Raw genomic sequence first — 17,547 nt, 5'->3', positions numbered from 1 at the left:
TGATTTTATTTATTCAATAATATATTCACAGAAAAGCTACCATATGCCAGACATGGCATAAGTCAGATAATAAAGGAAGAACAGATATATGAACAAATATAAATAATAATTGTGTTTCCCACTACACAAGTACAGACAGAAGGTTCAAAAGGAAACAGACTAAGATCTTGAGTCCTTCAGCTTCTAAGACCAAGACTCCTCATTTCTATGCTCCCTCCACCACTTCATCAATTATTAATGTAGAATGTACTCTGACATTTAACTAAGAAAACATAAGTTTTTTCTTAACAGCCATCTCTGCTTTTCTTCTACAAAGCAACTATTAATTTACATGAAAGAAGAACACCATTGCACCCCTGACAGAAGTGCCCAAACTATTTTCATACAATTTTAAAAGATTAGAGGTCATTAGCTTGATTTCTCTCTCAAGTAGGTGTTTTCGCTATCTTATAATTTTGTATTATCATACATCTGGAATACTGTAGAATTTGGGAAATTACAATATAGAAAGATTTGGGTGTGTTTATTATAACTGAATTTGATCAATACTTTAGAGCAGAGTTTCTCAAAAGCAGCACCATGGACATCATGAGTAGGTAATTCTTTGTTGTTGAGGGCTGTGCTATGCACAGCAGCATCTCTGATCTCTAGCCACAAGATGCCAAGAGCACATCTACCACTTGTTGACAATGAAAAGATATCTCCAGATGCTGCTGAATGTCTTCTGGGGGATAAAACCGCCCCTGGCTGAGAAGTACTGCCTTATACCGAACTTTCCTCGACAATGATTATATACAGGCCAGTTACACCAGGGTTTCCCTAGTGGCTCAGACAGTAAAGATTCCGCCTGCAATGCGGGAGACTTGGGTTCGATCCTTGGATTGGGAAGATCCCCTGGAGGAGGGAACAGCCACCCACTCCAGCATTCTGGCCTGGAGAATCCCCATGGACAGAGGAGCCTGGCGGGCAACAGTCTATGAGAACAGAGTCAGACATGACTGAGCGACTTCCACTTCACTCACACAAGCCTTTATTATTATTATTATTATTATTATTATTATTATTATTATTATTATCTTCAAACCAAATCAATCTTAAGCGTTCTACTGTAATACTGCCCATAATCTAAAGCATACCAACAATATTATTAGGTTTATAAAGACAAAGTAAAAATAAGATTAAAAAAAAAATCAGGTTACCAACCAGTTGGCCGTGTTCTGTCTGGTTCTTGTAACATAATCCAAGATCTTGGAGGTGGCTGTTCTGTTGCAACTAGTTGAACATAAAACACAAAATTAAACAATATTCTTAGACGTCTTTCTAAAAAAACGGTTTAATCAAATGACCACTTACTTCTTTTTGCAGTACCTGCCAAATTATCAAGCAAATAGTTCAGTAGCCTTCTTGTTCCATCTGGCTCCAGATAGAGGTTCAATATGTCCTGGGTAAGTGGATTTCCTGGAAATATTTTTAAAATAGGCAAAATGAAACAAAGACAAATATTAAAATATTTTAAAACTTAAAAATATACCAAAACTATCAGATCATTTGTGTATTAACTATGTAATTGTATATATTAAGCACATATATAAATATATATATATATATATATATATATTAACTCAATATATCAAACTAGAAAAAATATTTTTTTCAGTTTTTGATGTGAAGAGTAAAAATAATTCATACCACATTACATAGAAGTATCCAAAAATGATTACTAATGGACTGATGTCAATCTAGAAGATATCTAATAGTGCTCTGCATTTGACCCTGCCTCTTCAACACTTTCATAATGATCAAAAGCAAGTAAAACGGGATTGGGGAAGAGTGGGAAGAAGGACTAGGAGAAGGAAAGGGGAGAGCCAATATAATCAACCTGAGAATCATAATTTAAGAATGCTACAGAGTTAATAAGGAAATATCCTACTGAGAAATGCAGTCCAGCACTTAGATTTTTCAAAATTCTAAAGAATGAAATAGCAAAATGAGACAGATTTGGTTTAAGATTAACTCACTAACAAAGGGGGAAAACCCCAGAGCAGTATTTCAACAGCAAATTCAATCACTGTTTCATAAGTGCCAAAAATGAAAGCAAATGCAATGGTTTACATGTACTGTTAAGAGTCTGAAATCTCTCAGAAGGGTTTCTTACATACGAGAAGTAACAACACAGTACACTGTTTAAAACCAAAGTTCCTATCCATGTTCCATTTTAAGACAGACTAGTAAATTCTATAGACTGAAGACACTTAAAATAATAAGACATTTTAGTCATTTGAAATTTTTTTTAAGTATGGAATTTAAGAATCATCACCAAACAGAGAAAAAAAGCAATTTGCATTTATTCTTTTCTCTTGTGAAAGAACAGACACAAAAAGCAGAATGAGGACAAGGGACAGGATCTAACAGAAAACCAGCTCAGAAGAGAAGTGGATGGTAAGCACTGGAACTATTTAAGATAACACGCCCTGACCTGTGAGATAGTGGAATATCCTTCATAAAAAGCCAGATTACATGGGTGGGAAGAACAGCTAAATTAGTTGGCTTTTAAGATCTCTACAACTTTAATAACTGTAAAGGTAAAAGGTGCTCCTATAAATGCAAAGTATTAATTACAGGAAGACAAGTTACAACATATGTGTACAGTTCTTTACAGATACCAGAGTCCTGAAATTTTCATTTAGTCATAATCCTATGAAACAGATAGCTATAACTTGAAAGTTACCAGGACGCTATGAGTGTGTTGAGAAAATGAAGTCAACTAAAAATTTCTCAGTACCAGGTAAGCATCCCATTCTAACCAGATTACACTTAACACTATCTTTTTTACTACTTTCTAGCGTAAAAAATATTTAAAGGCAATTACTGAGGTTACAGAATTCCAGCTGAGCTAATTAAAACCCTAAAAGATGATGCTGAGAAAGTGCTGAACTCACTATGTCAGCAAATACAGAAAACTCAGTAGTGGCCACAGGACTGGAAAAGGTCAATTTTTATTCCAAATCAAAAGAAAGGCAATGCCAAAGAAAGTTCCCATTACTGTACAACTGCACTCATACCACATGATAGCAAGGTTATGCTCAAAACCCTTCAAGCTAGGTTTCAGCAGTACGTGAAACAAGAACTTCCAGATGTAAAAGCTGGATATAAAAAAGGAAAGGCAGAGGAACCAAAGAACAAATTGCCAACATCCAATGGATCACAGAGAAAGCAAGAGAATTCCAGAAAAAATACCTACTTTTGCTTCATTGACTATGCTAAAGCCTTTGACTGTGTGGCTCACAACAAACTAGAAAATTCTGAAAGAGATGGGAATACCAGACCACCTTAGCTGTCTCCTGAGAAACCTACATGTAGGTCAACAAGAAGTAACAGAACCAGACATGGAACAATGGACTGGTTCAAAATTGAGAAAGGAGGTGGTCAAAGCTAAATACTGTCCACCCTACTTATTTAACTTATATACAGAATTCATCATGTGAAATGCCAGGCTGGATGAATCACAAACTAAAATCAAGATTGCCAAGAGAAACATCAACAACTTCAGATTTGCAGATGTTACCACTCTAATAGTAGAAAGCAAGAGGAACTAAAGAGATGCTTGATGAGGGTGAAAGACTAGAGTGAAAAGGCTGGCTTAAAACTCAACATTCAAAAACTAAGACCATGGCATTAGGTCCGAGCACTTCATGGCAAACAGAAGGGGAAAAAGTGGAAACAGTGACAGATTTTATTTCCGTGGGCTCTAAAAATCACTGAAGACAGTGACTGCAGTCGTGAAACTTAAAAGACACTTACTCAATGAAAGGAAAGCTATGACAAACCTGGACAGTGTATTAAAAAGCAGAGACATCACTTTGCCAACAAAGGTCCCTATAGTCAAAGCTATTGTTTCTCTAGGAGTCACGTATGGATGAGAGAGTTGGATCATCAAGAAGGCGGAGTGCTGAAGAATTGATGCTTTCAAACTGTGGTGTTGGAGAAGACTCCTGAGAGTGTCTTGGATTGCAAGGAGATCAAATCAGTCAAGCCTAAAGAAATCAAACCCAACCCTGAATATTCATTGAAAGGACTGATGCTGAAGCTCCAATACTTTGGCCACCTGTAGTGAAGAGCTGACTCATTGGAAAACATTCTGACACTGGGAAAGATCCACGGCAAGAAGACAAGGGGGTGACAGAGGATGACGTGGTTGGATGATATCGACACAACAGACATAAATCTGAGCAAAATACAGGAGATGGTGAAGGACAGGGATCTGACTTTCTAAGATATTAAGATGAGGTGGCAAGAATACACAGAAGAACTATACAAAAAAGATCTTAATGACCCAGATAACCACGATGGTGTGATCAGTCACCTGGAGCCAGACATCCTGGACTGTGAAGTTAAGTGGGCCTTAGGAAGCATCACTATGAACAAAGCTAGTGGAAGTGATGGTATTCCAGCTGAGCTACTTCAAATCTTAAAAGATTATGCTATTTAAGTGCTTCACTTAATATGCCAGCAGAGTTGGAAGACTCAGCAGTGGCCACAGGACTGGAAAAGGTTAGTTTTCATTCAAATCCCAAAGAAGGGCAATGCCAAAGAATGTTCCAACCACAGCACAATTGCACTCATTTCACATGCTAGCAAGGTGATTCTCAAAATCCTCCAAGCTAGGTTTCAACAGTATGTGAAGTAAGAATTTCGACATGTATAAGCTGGATTTAGAAGACAGGGGAACCAGAGATCACATTGCCAACATCGACTGGATCACAGAAAAAGCAAGAGAATTGCAGAAAAACATCTACTTCTGCTTCACTGACTACACTAAAGCCTTTAACTATGTGGGTCACACAAACTGTGGAAAATTCTGAAAGAGTTGTGAATACCAGACCACCTCACCAGTCTCCTGTGAAACCTGTATGCAGGTCAAGAAGCAACAGTCAGAACCAGACATGGAACAATGAACTGGTTTCAAACTGGGAAAGAGTATGGCAAGGCTGTATACTGTCACTCTGCTTATTTAATTTATATGCAGAGTACATCATGCAAAATGTTGGGCTGGATGCAGCACAAGCTGGAATCAAGACTGCCAGGAGAAATACCAATAACCTCAGATATGCGTAACACTACCCTTATGGCAGAAAGGGAAGAGGAACTAAAGAGCCTCTTGACGAAGGTCAAAGGGGAGAGTGAAAAAGCTGGCTTACAACTCAACATTCAGAAAAGTCTTATGGACTCTATGGGAGAGGGAGAGGGTGGGAAGATTTGGGAGAATGGCATTGAAACATGTAAAATATCATGTATGAAACGAGATGCCAGTCCAGGTTCGATGCACGATACTGGATGCTTGGGGCTAGTGCACTGGGACGAACCAGAGGGATGGTATGGGGAGGGAGGAGGGAGGAGGGTTCAGGATGGGGAACACATGTATACCTGTGGCGGATTCATTTTGATATTTGGCAAAACTAATACAATTATGTAAAGTTTAAAAATAAAATAAAATTTAAAAAAAAAAAGAAAAGCTAAGATCATGGCATCCAGTCCCATCATCTTATGGCAAATAGATGGGGAAACAATGGAAACGTTGACAGACTTTCTTTCTCTGGGCCCCAAAATCACTGCAGACAGTGACTGCAGCCATGAAATTTAAAGACGCTTGATTCTTGGAAGGTTTGAAACCTATGACAAACCTAGACAGCACATTAAAAACCAGAGACATTACTTTGCCGACAAAGGTCCGCCTAGTCAAAGCTATGATTTTTCGAGCAGTCATGTATGGATGTGAGAGTTGGACCATAAAGAAGGCTGAGCACCAAAGAATTGATGCTTTCAAACTGTGGTGCTGGAGAGGACTCTTGAGAATCCCTTGGACAGCAAGGAGACCAAATTAGTCAATCCTAAAGGTAATCAACCCTGAATATTCATTGAAAGGACTGATGCTGAAGCTGATGCTCCATTTCTTTGGCCACCTGATGCAGAGAGCCAATTCACTGGAGAAGACCCTGATGCTGGGAAAGAGTGAAGGCAGGAGAAGGGGACAACAGAGGACAAGATAGTGGGATAGCATCACTGACTCAATGGACATGAGTTTGAGCAAACTCTGGGAAATGGTAAAGGACAGGGAAGCCTGGTGTGCTGCAGTCCATGGGGTTGCAAAAGATCAGACATGAATGAGTGGCTGAATAACAACAATAAATGGATGAAGTCAAATGGTGTATTTCCCACAACATACGTGTACTTTTTTGAAATTCCTTTAAATTTATAATTAATCTGGCTTTTCATTGCCTGGAAAAATAATATACATAGGGTAAACTTAAAAAGTACAACACAATTCTGCAATTAAAACATGATGTTGAGCCCTCAAAATTAAGGAAAAGTGAGTTGAGAGAAGCTGCTTCTGAAGAGATGAAGTAAACATACTTTTCCCTATTCTTCCTATCAAAAACAACTAAAGCCTCTGTAAAGAAACATAAGACTGAATGAAATGTGGTTAAGAAGGCAGAATGATCAGGGCCTGAGGAACACAGTAGAGAACTCCTTGAATTCACTATTTGCCTAACATACGCCAGATACAGAACTGAAAAAGCCAGCAACTTGAACATATAAATGGGAACAAGGAAAAAAAAAAAATCCAACAAAAGCTGAAGGACCAGGAAACGGCAACCTAACAAAACAAAACTCATAGATAGCAGCATCTTTATTCCAGCTAAATACCAAAGAAACAAAGAACAACTACTAAAGATATACAAATAGATCATTCAAATGTTCTTAGACAAATTAAAACGGTAATATAAAAAGATGCTCAAATAACCGTAGAAAGGCAAGAAAAAGAAAACAAAAAACCAAGCAAGGAGAAAAAATAGAAAACAAAAAATGAAGAGGCAGCTGTAGCCCCAATAAATCAATAATTACAGTGAGTGTAAATGGTCTAAATATACCAATTAAAACATAGAGATTGGCAGAATGGATTTAAAAACATGACCCAACTATATGCTATAAACAAGAAACTCACTTCAAATATACCAGTCTAAGCAGGTTGAAAGGAAAAGGATGGGGAAAAAAATCATGCAAATATTAATCAAATAAAAGCAGAAGTGATTATATCAATATCAAATACAGTAAATTTCAGAGAAAATTACCACAGCATGAGTGGTCTTGTGTAATGACAAAGGGCCAATCCTCAAGAAGAACTGGCAATTCTGAATCTGTACTCATTAAGTAACAAAACTCAAAATATTTTTGAGAGAGGGGTATTAATGTCTCCAAGTGTAATTTTAGATTTCTCTATTGTCCTTTCAAGTGTAATTTTACATTTTCCTATTGTCCTTTCTTTAAAATTTGTGGGTGTTTGGTTTTATGGCCCAGGCATGAACCTTTTTGTCCCTTGGGCATTGAACAGGAGTTGTATTCTGCTATTATTGGGTAGGTGGTCTATAAATATCAGTTATATCCAGTATATTTGTCTAATACCTCTTGGACTGATGGCATTTGTGGACTTTTGTCTGGTTCTATCAATTTTTGAGAGAGGGGTATTAATGTCTCCAAGTGTAATTTTAGTATGTCAAGACTGAGTATTGTCACCCTGTTTATTTAACTAATATGCAGAGTACATCATGTGAAATGCTGGACTGGATGAAGCACAAGCTAGAATAAAGACTGCCAGGAGAAATATCAGTAACTTCAGATATGCCGATGACACCATCCTTATGACAGAAAGTAAAGAGGAACTAAATAAAGAGCCTCTTGATGAAAGTGAAAGAAGAGACTGAAAACTCTGGCTTACCACTCAACACTCATAAAACTAAGATCATGGCATCCAGTCCCATCATTTCATGGCAAACAGATGGGGCCACAATGGAAACAGTGACAGATTTTATTTTCTTGGGCTCCAAAATCACTGCAGATGGTGACTGCAGCCATGAAATTAAAAGATGCCTGCTTCTTGGAAAAAAAGTTAATGTCCAACCTAGACAGCATATTAAAAAGCAGAAACATTGCTTTGCCAACAAAGGTCCATCCAGTCAAAGCTATGGTTTTTCCAGTAGTCATGTATGAATGTGAGAGTTGGACCATAAAGAAAGCTGAGTGCCAAAGAATTGATGCTTTTGAACTGTAGTGTTAGAGAAGACTCTTGAGAGTCCCCTGGACTGCAAGGAGATCTAACTAGTCAATCCTAAAGGAAATCAGTCCTGAATATTCATCAGGACTGATGCTAAGCTGAAGCTCCAATACTTTGCCCACCTGATACAAAGAACTGACTCATTGGAAAAGACCCTGATGCTGGGAAAGACTGAAGGCAGGAAGAGAAGGGGACGACAGAGGATGAGATGGTTGGATGCCATCACTGATTCAATGGGCGTGAGTTTGAGCAAGTTCTGGGAGTTGGTAATGGACCAGGAAGCCTGGTGTGCTGCAGTCCATGGGGTCACGAAGTGTTGGACACAACGACTGAGCAACTGAACTGAACTGAGTATCACCTTGATACCAAAACCAGGCAAGGTGAGTATAAAGCAAACAAAAAACAAAAATACAAACATCTCTCATGAATAGAGGGTCAAAAATCCTTAAGAAAATATTAGGATACACACATGGGCAATAAATAAACTATTCATCATGATCAAGCAGATTTTATTCCAGGAATGCAAGCGTGGTTCAATATTCAAAAATTAGTTACCAAGCTAAAGAAGAAAAATTACATTTTACATCATATCAACTGATATAAAACAGATATTTGAGAAAATTTAATACCCATTCATGATTTTAAATGCTCAGAAAAAAGACAGAAGGAAATTTCCTCAAATTGATAAAGAGAATCTACAAAATATCTACTGCTAACATTATACTCATAAATGAAAACAATACTTTCTAAGATCAAGTAAAAGGAGGGATATCTGCTTTCACAGCTTTTACTCAACATAGCGCTGGAAGTTCTAGTCAGTCAGTGCCATAAGGCAAGAGAAAGGAGGGGAAAGCATACATATTAGAAAAAATAAAATAAACTTGTTCCTGTTTGCAAGTAACTAATTTTCTACATAGAAAAAAAATTTGTAATTACCAAATAACCTATTAAAAAAAAAAGAAAAACCAACTCCTAAAACTAAAATAGGGTTCTATGATGTAGAAGGATATAAAATAAAACTTTAAAAATCCATTATATTTCTATATACAGGGAATGAACATGAGGAGGGCACTGCAACAACCCACTCCAGCATTCTCGTCTGGAGAATCCCATGGACGGAGGAACCTGCTGGGCCACAGTCCATAGGGTCACAAAGAGTCAGACACAACTGAAGCCACTTAACACACCACACAAATATTGGAATGAACACAAAGACAGCAAAATTTAAATACATTATGATTTATATTCACTCAAACAAAAAGACAAGTATTAAGTCTAACAAAATATTTACAGGACTTATATACCAAAAACTATACAACACTGATGAAAAAGATCAAAGAAGATCTAAATATATGGAAAGATATAGCACATTCCTTGATTGGAAGACACTACATAGTAAAGATGTCAGTTCTCCCCAATTTGATACAAGTTATCAAAATCCCAGCAATATTTTTTTATAACCACAGACAAAATCATTCTAAAATGTATATGGAAAGGCCAAAGAACTAGAATAGCTAAAACCATTTTTAAGAAGACTGCAGAGGAAGAATCAATCTATCTATTAAGACTTATTACTCTATTTCAAGTTCCAAAACCTATGTGATATTGGCAGAAGGCCAGACACAGGGACTGATGAAAAGAAGAGAATCTACATAGATATGTTCAACTGATTTACAAAAACAGTGCAAAAGCAATTCAATGGAGGATAAATTTTTCAACAAATGGTGCTGGAGCAACTGGGCATGTAGAGCTATTTTAAAGAGTTCTTAGACTTGACACCAGAAGTAAGCTCCAGAAACAAAAAAACTGATAAACTGGACTTTATCAAAATTTAAGACTTCTGCTATATAAAATACCCTGTGTGATAGTATGATTTACAATAAGAAATATATATTTACTTTCTGTCTGGTGTTCCTGGTACACAGATCCTAAAACTTCTGAAATTTCCTAAGTGATGAGATTGATAAAGATGCTTTATGTTAATGAGGTGATATTTGGATTTCTCTGAAAGACAGGGCTGATTGCTAAGAGAACTATTATGTGACTAGAAGGTTGGAACTTTCAGTCCCACCCCCAGAAGGGACAAAACACCAACAGCCAATGATCTAATCAACTAGACCTGCAAAATGGAGCCTCCATAAACACCCAGTAAGATGGTTAAACAACCCATGAAGATATATATCTATGGAATACTACTCATCAATATAATCAAGCAAACACCCAACAACCTGGGCGACTTTCCAAAGAATTAACCTGAATTTAAAAAAAAAAAATCTCAAAAGGTTAGACACAGCATAATTCTATTTACATAGTATTTTTAAAAATAATTTAATTAATTAATTAATTTAATGGCTGTACTGGGTCTTCACTGCTGTGCGGGCTTTTCTGTAGGTGCAAAAAGCAGGGGCTGTTCTCCAGCTGCGGAGCACGGGTTTCTCATTGCGGTGGCTTCTCCTGTGCAGAGCAGTGCCTCTAGGGTGCTTGAGCTTCAGCAGCTGTTGCACTTGTGCTCAGGAGCTGAGACTCGCAGGCTCTAGAAAACAGGCTCAAAACTGTGGCACATGGGCTTAACTGCTCTGAGGCATGTGGGATCTTCCCAGATCAGGTATCGAACCTGTTGTCTCCTGCACTGGCAGGCAGATTCTGTACCACTGAGCCACCAGCAAGTTCTACATATTATTTTTGAAATAACAAAATTACAGAAAGTTTTTTCAGTGGTTGTAAGAAATTAAGGAGTGAACTGGGGCAAGAAGCAGCAAGTGTGGCTATTAAAGGGCAACAGGAGGGATCCTTTGGTGATGGAACCGTTCTGTACCTTGACTGTGCATATGTGTGTAGTTGCTCAGTCGTGTCCAACTCTTGGTGACCCCATGGACTGTAGCCCGCCAGGCTCCTCTGTCCATGGAATTCTCCAGGCAAGAATACTGGAATGGAGAGCCATTCCCTTCTCCAGGGGAGCTTCCCAACCAATACCCTGGTTGTGAAGCTGTACTATAGGTTTGAAAGATGTTATCACTGGAGGGAAATTGGTAAAGGCATATGAATTGTTCTCTGCATAATTTCTTACAGGTTCATGTGAATCTTTTAAGTACCTCAAAATTTGTTTTAAAAAATGAATGTGCATCTAAGGTTATAGTCCTATCTTTCACAGTAGAACAATTTTGAAGAACATGGAAAAACTTAAAAAAAAAAAAGTGACACATGCTAGCCTTAGGCAAACAACTTTAAAGAAAATGCTATGAACCGATTTACATGGCAGAAATACTCTGGCTCTGTATGAATGGATGATATAGGCAAATAGACTTGATTTTTGAACAAAGTGATACATTTTCTCTTTCAAATAATGAACAGTGATATGAGAAATTATGAAAGTTTTCAGAGAGAAAGGGTAATGTAACTGTTTTTTAGTAGCTAGCACAACATTACAATGCAAAGTTGCAAAGCTCAGGAAAATAACAGAGATCTGTCTTAAAACAGTGAAATTAAGTGAAAAGACTACTGTTATAGACAGATATGTAACAATGTCCAACAGAATTGCTGAGCCATACAAACACCTCAGTGAAACTATACTTCCAAGAGAGAATCATACAGCACAAGTGTCAAATGGTAAAGGATCTTTCTGAAATGGAAGACCAAGGAATCAAAACTGAAGGTGCCATAAAGACTTTCCTACCCATCCCCAGCATTTACTTTCACAGGCTTTTACATACCTTAAATCAGTGTAAAACCTGTGACCAATGACCCTAACCTCAAATAAAGTTTGTAATCTTTAGAGGATGAGATGGTTGGATAGTATTACAGACTCAATGGACATGAGTTTGAGCAAACTCCAGGAGACAGTGAAGGACAGGGAAGCGTGGCGTGCTGCAGTCCATGGGGTCGCAAAGAGTCAGACATGACTTAGTGACTGAACAACAACAGCAAAATCTTTAGAGAAATGAATATAGGCTAAGGTTTGTAAATATATATATAAGATTACAAAAAAACCTTAAACCAGAAGGACATACAACAGTAGCTGCCCCTGAGAGGAGAAAAAGACTAGAAGAGGAACAAAGAAGAGGGCCTTAACATTCTGTAACGTTTTATTTCTTTTACATTAAAAAAAAGACACAAAAGTGACAAAATATTGCTAATTCTGGTAGTCCTTATATGGATTACACTTGGCTACATTTTATATTTTTCTGTTTTTCAAATTTAAAAACAGGAAAATAAGAATAAATCAGACTTACCATAGGGAAATAGAACAGAAAAAGGCTTTTGCAACTCACATTTCCCTGACATCCATTTTAAGAGGCCTCACCCAGTGTAACCATACAGATAAAACCTTTCCAAAGAACCATTTATAAAGGTGATGTCTGTTGAGAACATGGTTTACATATATTTGTAAAGGTATTATTTATTTTCTTCCAATTGCTTTTGTGAACAATAACATTAATTTTATAATATGACATGGATTTATATAAACAAAACCTCATTCTATAACTATTTTTAATAAGTAAAATTCTTGAAGACCTAACCATGTGATTTTGGGGTGGAAGGGGCGGCACAACACACAGCATGTGGGATCTTAGTTCTCCAACCAGAGACCGAACGCAGGCCTCTTGCAGTACAAGGGCAGAGCCACAGCCACCTGACGGAGAAGGAAGTCTCCCTGTGCTCTCTATTTAGGAATCAATTATAGAGTAAGCTGGCCACGTGTACAAGACTAGTGAACAATCATAATGTGATTAAAAAAAAAATTACAGGCATTAACATACACTTAAAATATAACTTTTAACCTTGCTGGTTTAAAAAAATATTTCTTAATACTTCTTACTACGTCAATTATGTCCCCAAGTTCTAACATATTAATGAAGTCCTTATAAATCAATTTTTTTTTTGATTTTTTAAAAAATGCTTAAATACTGGTCTTTATATTAGAGGATTCAAATGGATCAAAATTTTCTGTTTTCTGCACTTTGTAAGAATCTCTGCTTTTTGAGATCTGAACATTAAAAAAAGAAATAAGCTGTTTTACAGCATGATGAAATAAAGTCTGATATCAAGAATGTATAACCAAAACAGAGGTGACTGAAATAAGGGCAAGAAAAGCAATGCTAGGCTAGGAGGAAAAAACAATAAAAGGACTAGCAGACAAGCTATCAGTGAAAAAGAGAAAAAACTAGTGGGCTGCATCTAACAAACTGATGCACTCTGGGTAAGAATGAACTGCAAATCCCGGCAAAGATTCCCTTATGCCTTCTTCAGACTCAAAGACATACATATAAACCATGAGCAGCACAAATACGGGAAGTCATACCTTTCAGGCCTAAAGTCTGCAACTGAAACAGTTTTCCCAGCTCAAAAGGTAGAACTCGTAACAGGTTGTTATTTAAATGGAGTTCCCTGTAGATGTAAAAATTCCAGGAAGTCAAAAGATATATTAACTTTAACAGCTAAAATCAACAATATGATTTCTAGGAATATAAAAATATAAATTCTTAATACAAATTTAGTATTATAAGCTAATGTCTAGTACAGTGCTTCTCATGTGGTTTAAAAAAAAAAAAAAAGACACAACAAAAAAAATCACAAACTGCCAAAGACATACATTTATAAAACACAGGGGGGGAAAAAAATCAATTATTGTAAAAGTGAGAAAGAAAAAGAGCAACAAAATATAAGCCCATTTTTTAAGAGCATGAGATTCAACAGATACATGCTGTGTATCTCACTGCAAGCTGGTGACACACTCTGAATTGGCACAGTCCAGAGACTGCCCGGGTCAGCACAGATGGAAGGCTCTCACACATATTCCAGAAAGTGGACATGAAAACCCCGCCTAACATGTAAACTGTGAAAATAGAATTTAAGTGATCATATCATGCCGAAACAAAATACTTTATGGTAGCTGCATAATAAGTTTATGATTAATATTTTTCCAAATTTACTGTTTCACTTTATAAATAATGGCAGCTATATTAATAACCACTGATTATTTCAATGATTTGTTTTGCATACAAAATTTAACTATGAAAGACACCTTCAGTAGGAAAAAAAAGAAAGATCCAATATGAAGATAATGGTAATATCCTATAATTTTTGTCAATTGTAAGTTTTGTCAATTTTTACATGTGAATGAGAACTACTTCTGAAATCCTTGGTTCTTAGAATTTAAAAGAAGCTTGGTTACTACTGAGTAAAACCAGAGGTTGGTGAGGCCATAAAATGAACAAGAAAAACTTGTTCTGAATACCTGTTATTTCCACATATATCACATAGGAAAGGAGGTCCTTTGAGTAAATTTGGTTCAGAGGATTAAAAGTCATGGTATATACTCATTAAGCCTGAAATTGTCAAAGGGCTGTCTGGAAACAACAGAGGTTTAAAAAAAAAAAAAAAAACACCTCTCACAAGGTCCTTATACCTTTTTTTATTATGCAGGAAATGATAGAAAGCAGCAGAAAAAGTCAGTGTAATTTTTTTTTTTAAGGCAGATAATATGAAATGGTACAAGATTTTCCATTAGGATTAACATAATAGCTAGAAATTGGCTTTATATTCAACTTGAGTAAATCTCATCTATCTTAGAAAACAGAGGTTACAGGAATCACCATTTACTAATACAGTATTTGCCAAACAGGGTTGCTAATAGCTTTTTAGTCAGTATCCCAAATACTGCTGATCTCAGCTGGGTCCTTATTATAGCAACTTCACAGATGAAGGAACACTCAGCAAGGTTATAAGAAGCTTGCCCCAAATCACACAATTTTTAAACGACAAAGTTTCTAATCTGAACTCTGTATGACTCCACATTCTATCTGCCTCCTATACTCCACACTACAGTCCCCCACATTCAATCACTAATTCTAGCTTCTTTCAAGTCCCATCTTTGTTACTATCATGCACAGAAGCCCTGGGACAGCCAAAAAGATATTACTAATTGGCAATGACTTCTTAGATCCTGTATTAAGGATAAGGGGCCCCAGAATTTAGTGGAGAAAAAGCACCTCAACTGTGTCACAAGTGTGTGCATATATGGAATAACACAAACACTTTGTATCTGTTTGCTCCACTTTGTCTTAAAATTTTGTTTCAAATATGAAGTATATTATACAAAACAGCAATGAAATAAGTGTTAGGCAATGGATCTACGTGACTTATGATTTATTAGCTGACATTCAATTTTCCCAGAAAACTTTCTTGTTTAAAACCTCATGTTTAATTTTGTTCAAATAACATTAAATTCACAATGTTGTTTCCTAACAAAGTGGTGTTTCCTAACAAAGTTGTGTTTCCTAACGATATAACAATATTTTGTTTTAAGGGTATACAACTATGCACTGAGTTGAATCTGTATACCTGAGTGATACCATGTTTCCGAGTTCTGCTGGTAAACTTCGGATTTTATTAGAGGACAGGTCCAGATACACCAGATTGTGAAGCTTGGCAATGTCTGAAGGAATGCGGGACAGGGAATTGTCACTCAGATACAAAGCTGTCAAGTGAGTTAGTGACCACAAAGATGAGCTTAAGCTTCTTACTTTTCCTGTAAAAGAAAAAAAATGGGACAAGAATTAACTCTCCACTTAGCAAACTAACCACAACTCATTTAAGGAAATATATCAGTGTTTAGATTACATTGTTATTTTTAAGAGCACAATAGTTAAAAGACTTTATCCTTTAATTAGCCTCAGCTATGAAAAGAAAAAGTATGAGTAATTTATAGTAGTAAGTCTAATATACATGAATCAACCAATTTCAGAGATCAGACACCAATCAAGGCAGGAGAGTGATCCGTTAAGGAAGGGAAACAAACAAGTCAGGTCTACTATTATCTGAGCTTACTTCTTGAACAGTTCAGCACAGTTAGGGGATTCCAGGGGAAGAACACTGATCTCCCCCAAGTACAGGATACACAGCGAACGTCCAGGGAAGCCAAGATGACTAGAATTTATAAAGGCAGAGTACCAGAGAGGAGAAAGATGAAGAAAGAGGTTTAGAGATTTGACTTGCCCCCTCAAGTTATCAACTAATCAGCAGATGCATGTGAGAAACTGCCTGAGCCAGAGGAAAAAAACACCCAAAAGGAGCAGAGGTAATAATCCCTAGGTTCACACATCACTCAGGTTCACACAGCACTTAATAAGGTAAAATCCACAATATCTGGCACCTAATTAAAAATTACTAGGTACACAAAGAGACTGTAAATCAGTCAATTAAGACCAGTCCACAAGAGATAACAATGATACAACTAGTAGAGATGTTAAAAGTCACTTTAATTATATTCCATACTGTCAAAAGCTAGACAGCTGAACAAGACAGCACAGACGCTCATATTGAACTTTTCAAGTTGAACACATGGTTAAGAGGAGATGGAGAATGACTGCTAGTGTATTCAGGGTTTCTTCTGGGAACCATGAAAATGTTCTCAGATTAACTATGGTAAGGGGTGCACAACAAAATATATACAAATTACTGAATTTGTACTTTAAGTGGGTGAACTGTGTGAATTATACTGTTACCAATTATAGCCGCCACCAAAAGAGAGACAGACAGACACACAAACACATAGGCAGAAAAATTCCCACATTAATGCAACGATCTAGCAACCCAGCGAGATATTGTCAAAAGTGAAGGCAAACTACAAGATGAAAAGAGCTATGGAGATGGATGGTAGTGACAAATGCACATTATGAATGTATCTAAAAAGCTTTTCCATAAAGAGTATTTTGGAACCAGATGGGTTCACTGGTGAATATTACCAAACATTCAAAGAAGAATTAAAAACAATTCTATACAAATTCATCCAGAAAACTGAAAAGGATACTTTCCTACTCATTATGAGGTCAACACCATCCTGATACCAAAACCACACAACACTAGGACAAGAAAACTACAAAACAACATCCTCATGAACATAAATGTGAATTTAACAAAAACAAATCCAACAATACATTAAAAGGGATAATGACCAAGTAAGATTTGTGCCAGAAAATGCTAGGTTTGTTGAACATTTTAAAAATATAATTTAAAAAATGTTTTCTCAGAAAAGAAAGCATTTGACAAAATCAGTATCCATTTCTGACTTTTAAAAACCTCTCCTATCAGTTGATTTTTCAGCACAAACTAAAAATTTTCATTTTTATTTTAAAAATAATTTTTAAAAATTACAGCGACCCCATAGACTAAATAGCCTGCCAGGCTCCTCTGTCTTTGGGATTTTCCCAGCAAGAATATTGAAGTGGATTGCCATTCCTTTTCTAAGGGATCTTCCTGATCCAGGGATCAAACCTGTGTCTCCTGCATCTCCAACAGATTCTTTACTGCTGAGCTACTGGGGCCAAATGAAGACTGTTATATAAAAACCTCACGGTTAACTGCAAACCAAGTATAAATAGATATACACAAAAAAAAGGAAGTAACTGAAACAACACTAAAGACAGTCATCAAATCAC

At 36.6% G+C, this 17,547-nt stretch overlaps 1 protein-coding gene across 2 annotated transcripts in view; it reads right to left on the bottom strand.

Annotated features, from left to right (window-relative positions):
* The window catches only part of CNOT6 (CCR4-NOT transcription complex subunit 6), an 84,447-nt gene that overhangs the window by 12,225 nt on the left and 54,675 nt on the right, over positions 1–17,547 (bottom strand). Inside the window, exons 3-6 of one of the 2 annotated variants that reach the window (XM_027548485.1) lie at positions 15,452–15,638; positions 13,410–13,495; positions 1,354–1,458; positions 1,204–1,272 (exon numbers count right to left, since the gene is read on the bottom strand). In XM_027548485.1, the coding sequence (XP_027404286.1) occupies positions 1,204–1,272; positions 1,354–1,458; positions 13,410–13,495; positions 15,452–15,638 (447 nt within the window). The remainder of the gene's footprint in view (positions 1–1,203; positions 1,273–1,353; positions 1,459–13,409; positions 13,496–15,451; positions 15,639–17,547) is intronic. The other variant, XM_027548486.1, reaches the window with a different exon arrangement.

The sequence above is a fragment of the Bos indicus x Bos taurus genome, chromosome 7 (assembly GCF_003369695.1).
Source record: "Bos indicus x Bos taurus breed Angus x Brahman F1 hybrid chromosome 7, Bos_hybrid_MaternalHap_v2.0, whole genome shotgun sequence".
In the NCBI taxonomy this organism is placed as follows: domain Eukaryota; kingdom Metazoa; phylum Chordata; class Mammalia; order Artiodactyla; family Bovidae; genus Bos; species Bos indicus x Bos taurus.
This window is presented reverse-complemented; position numbering and strand designations above follow the sequence as displayed.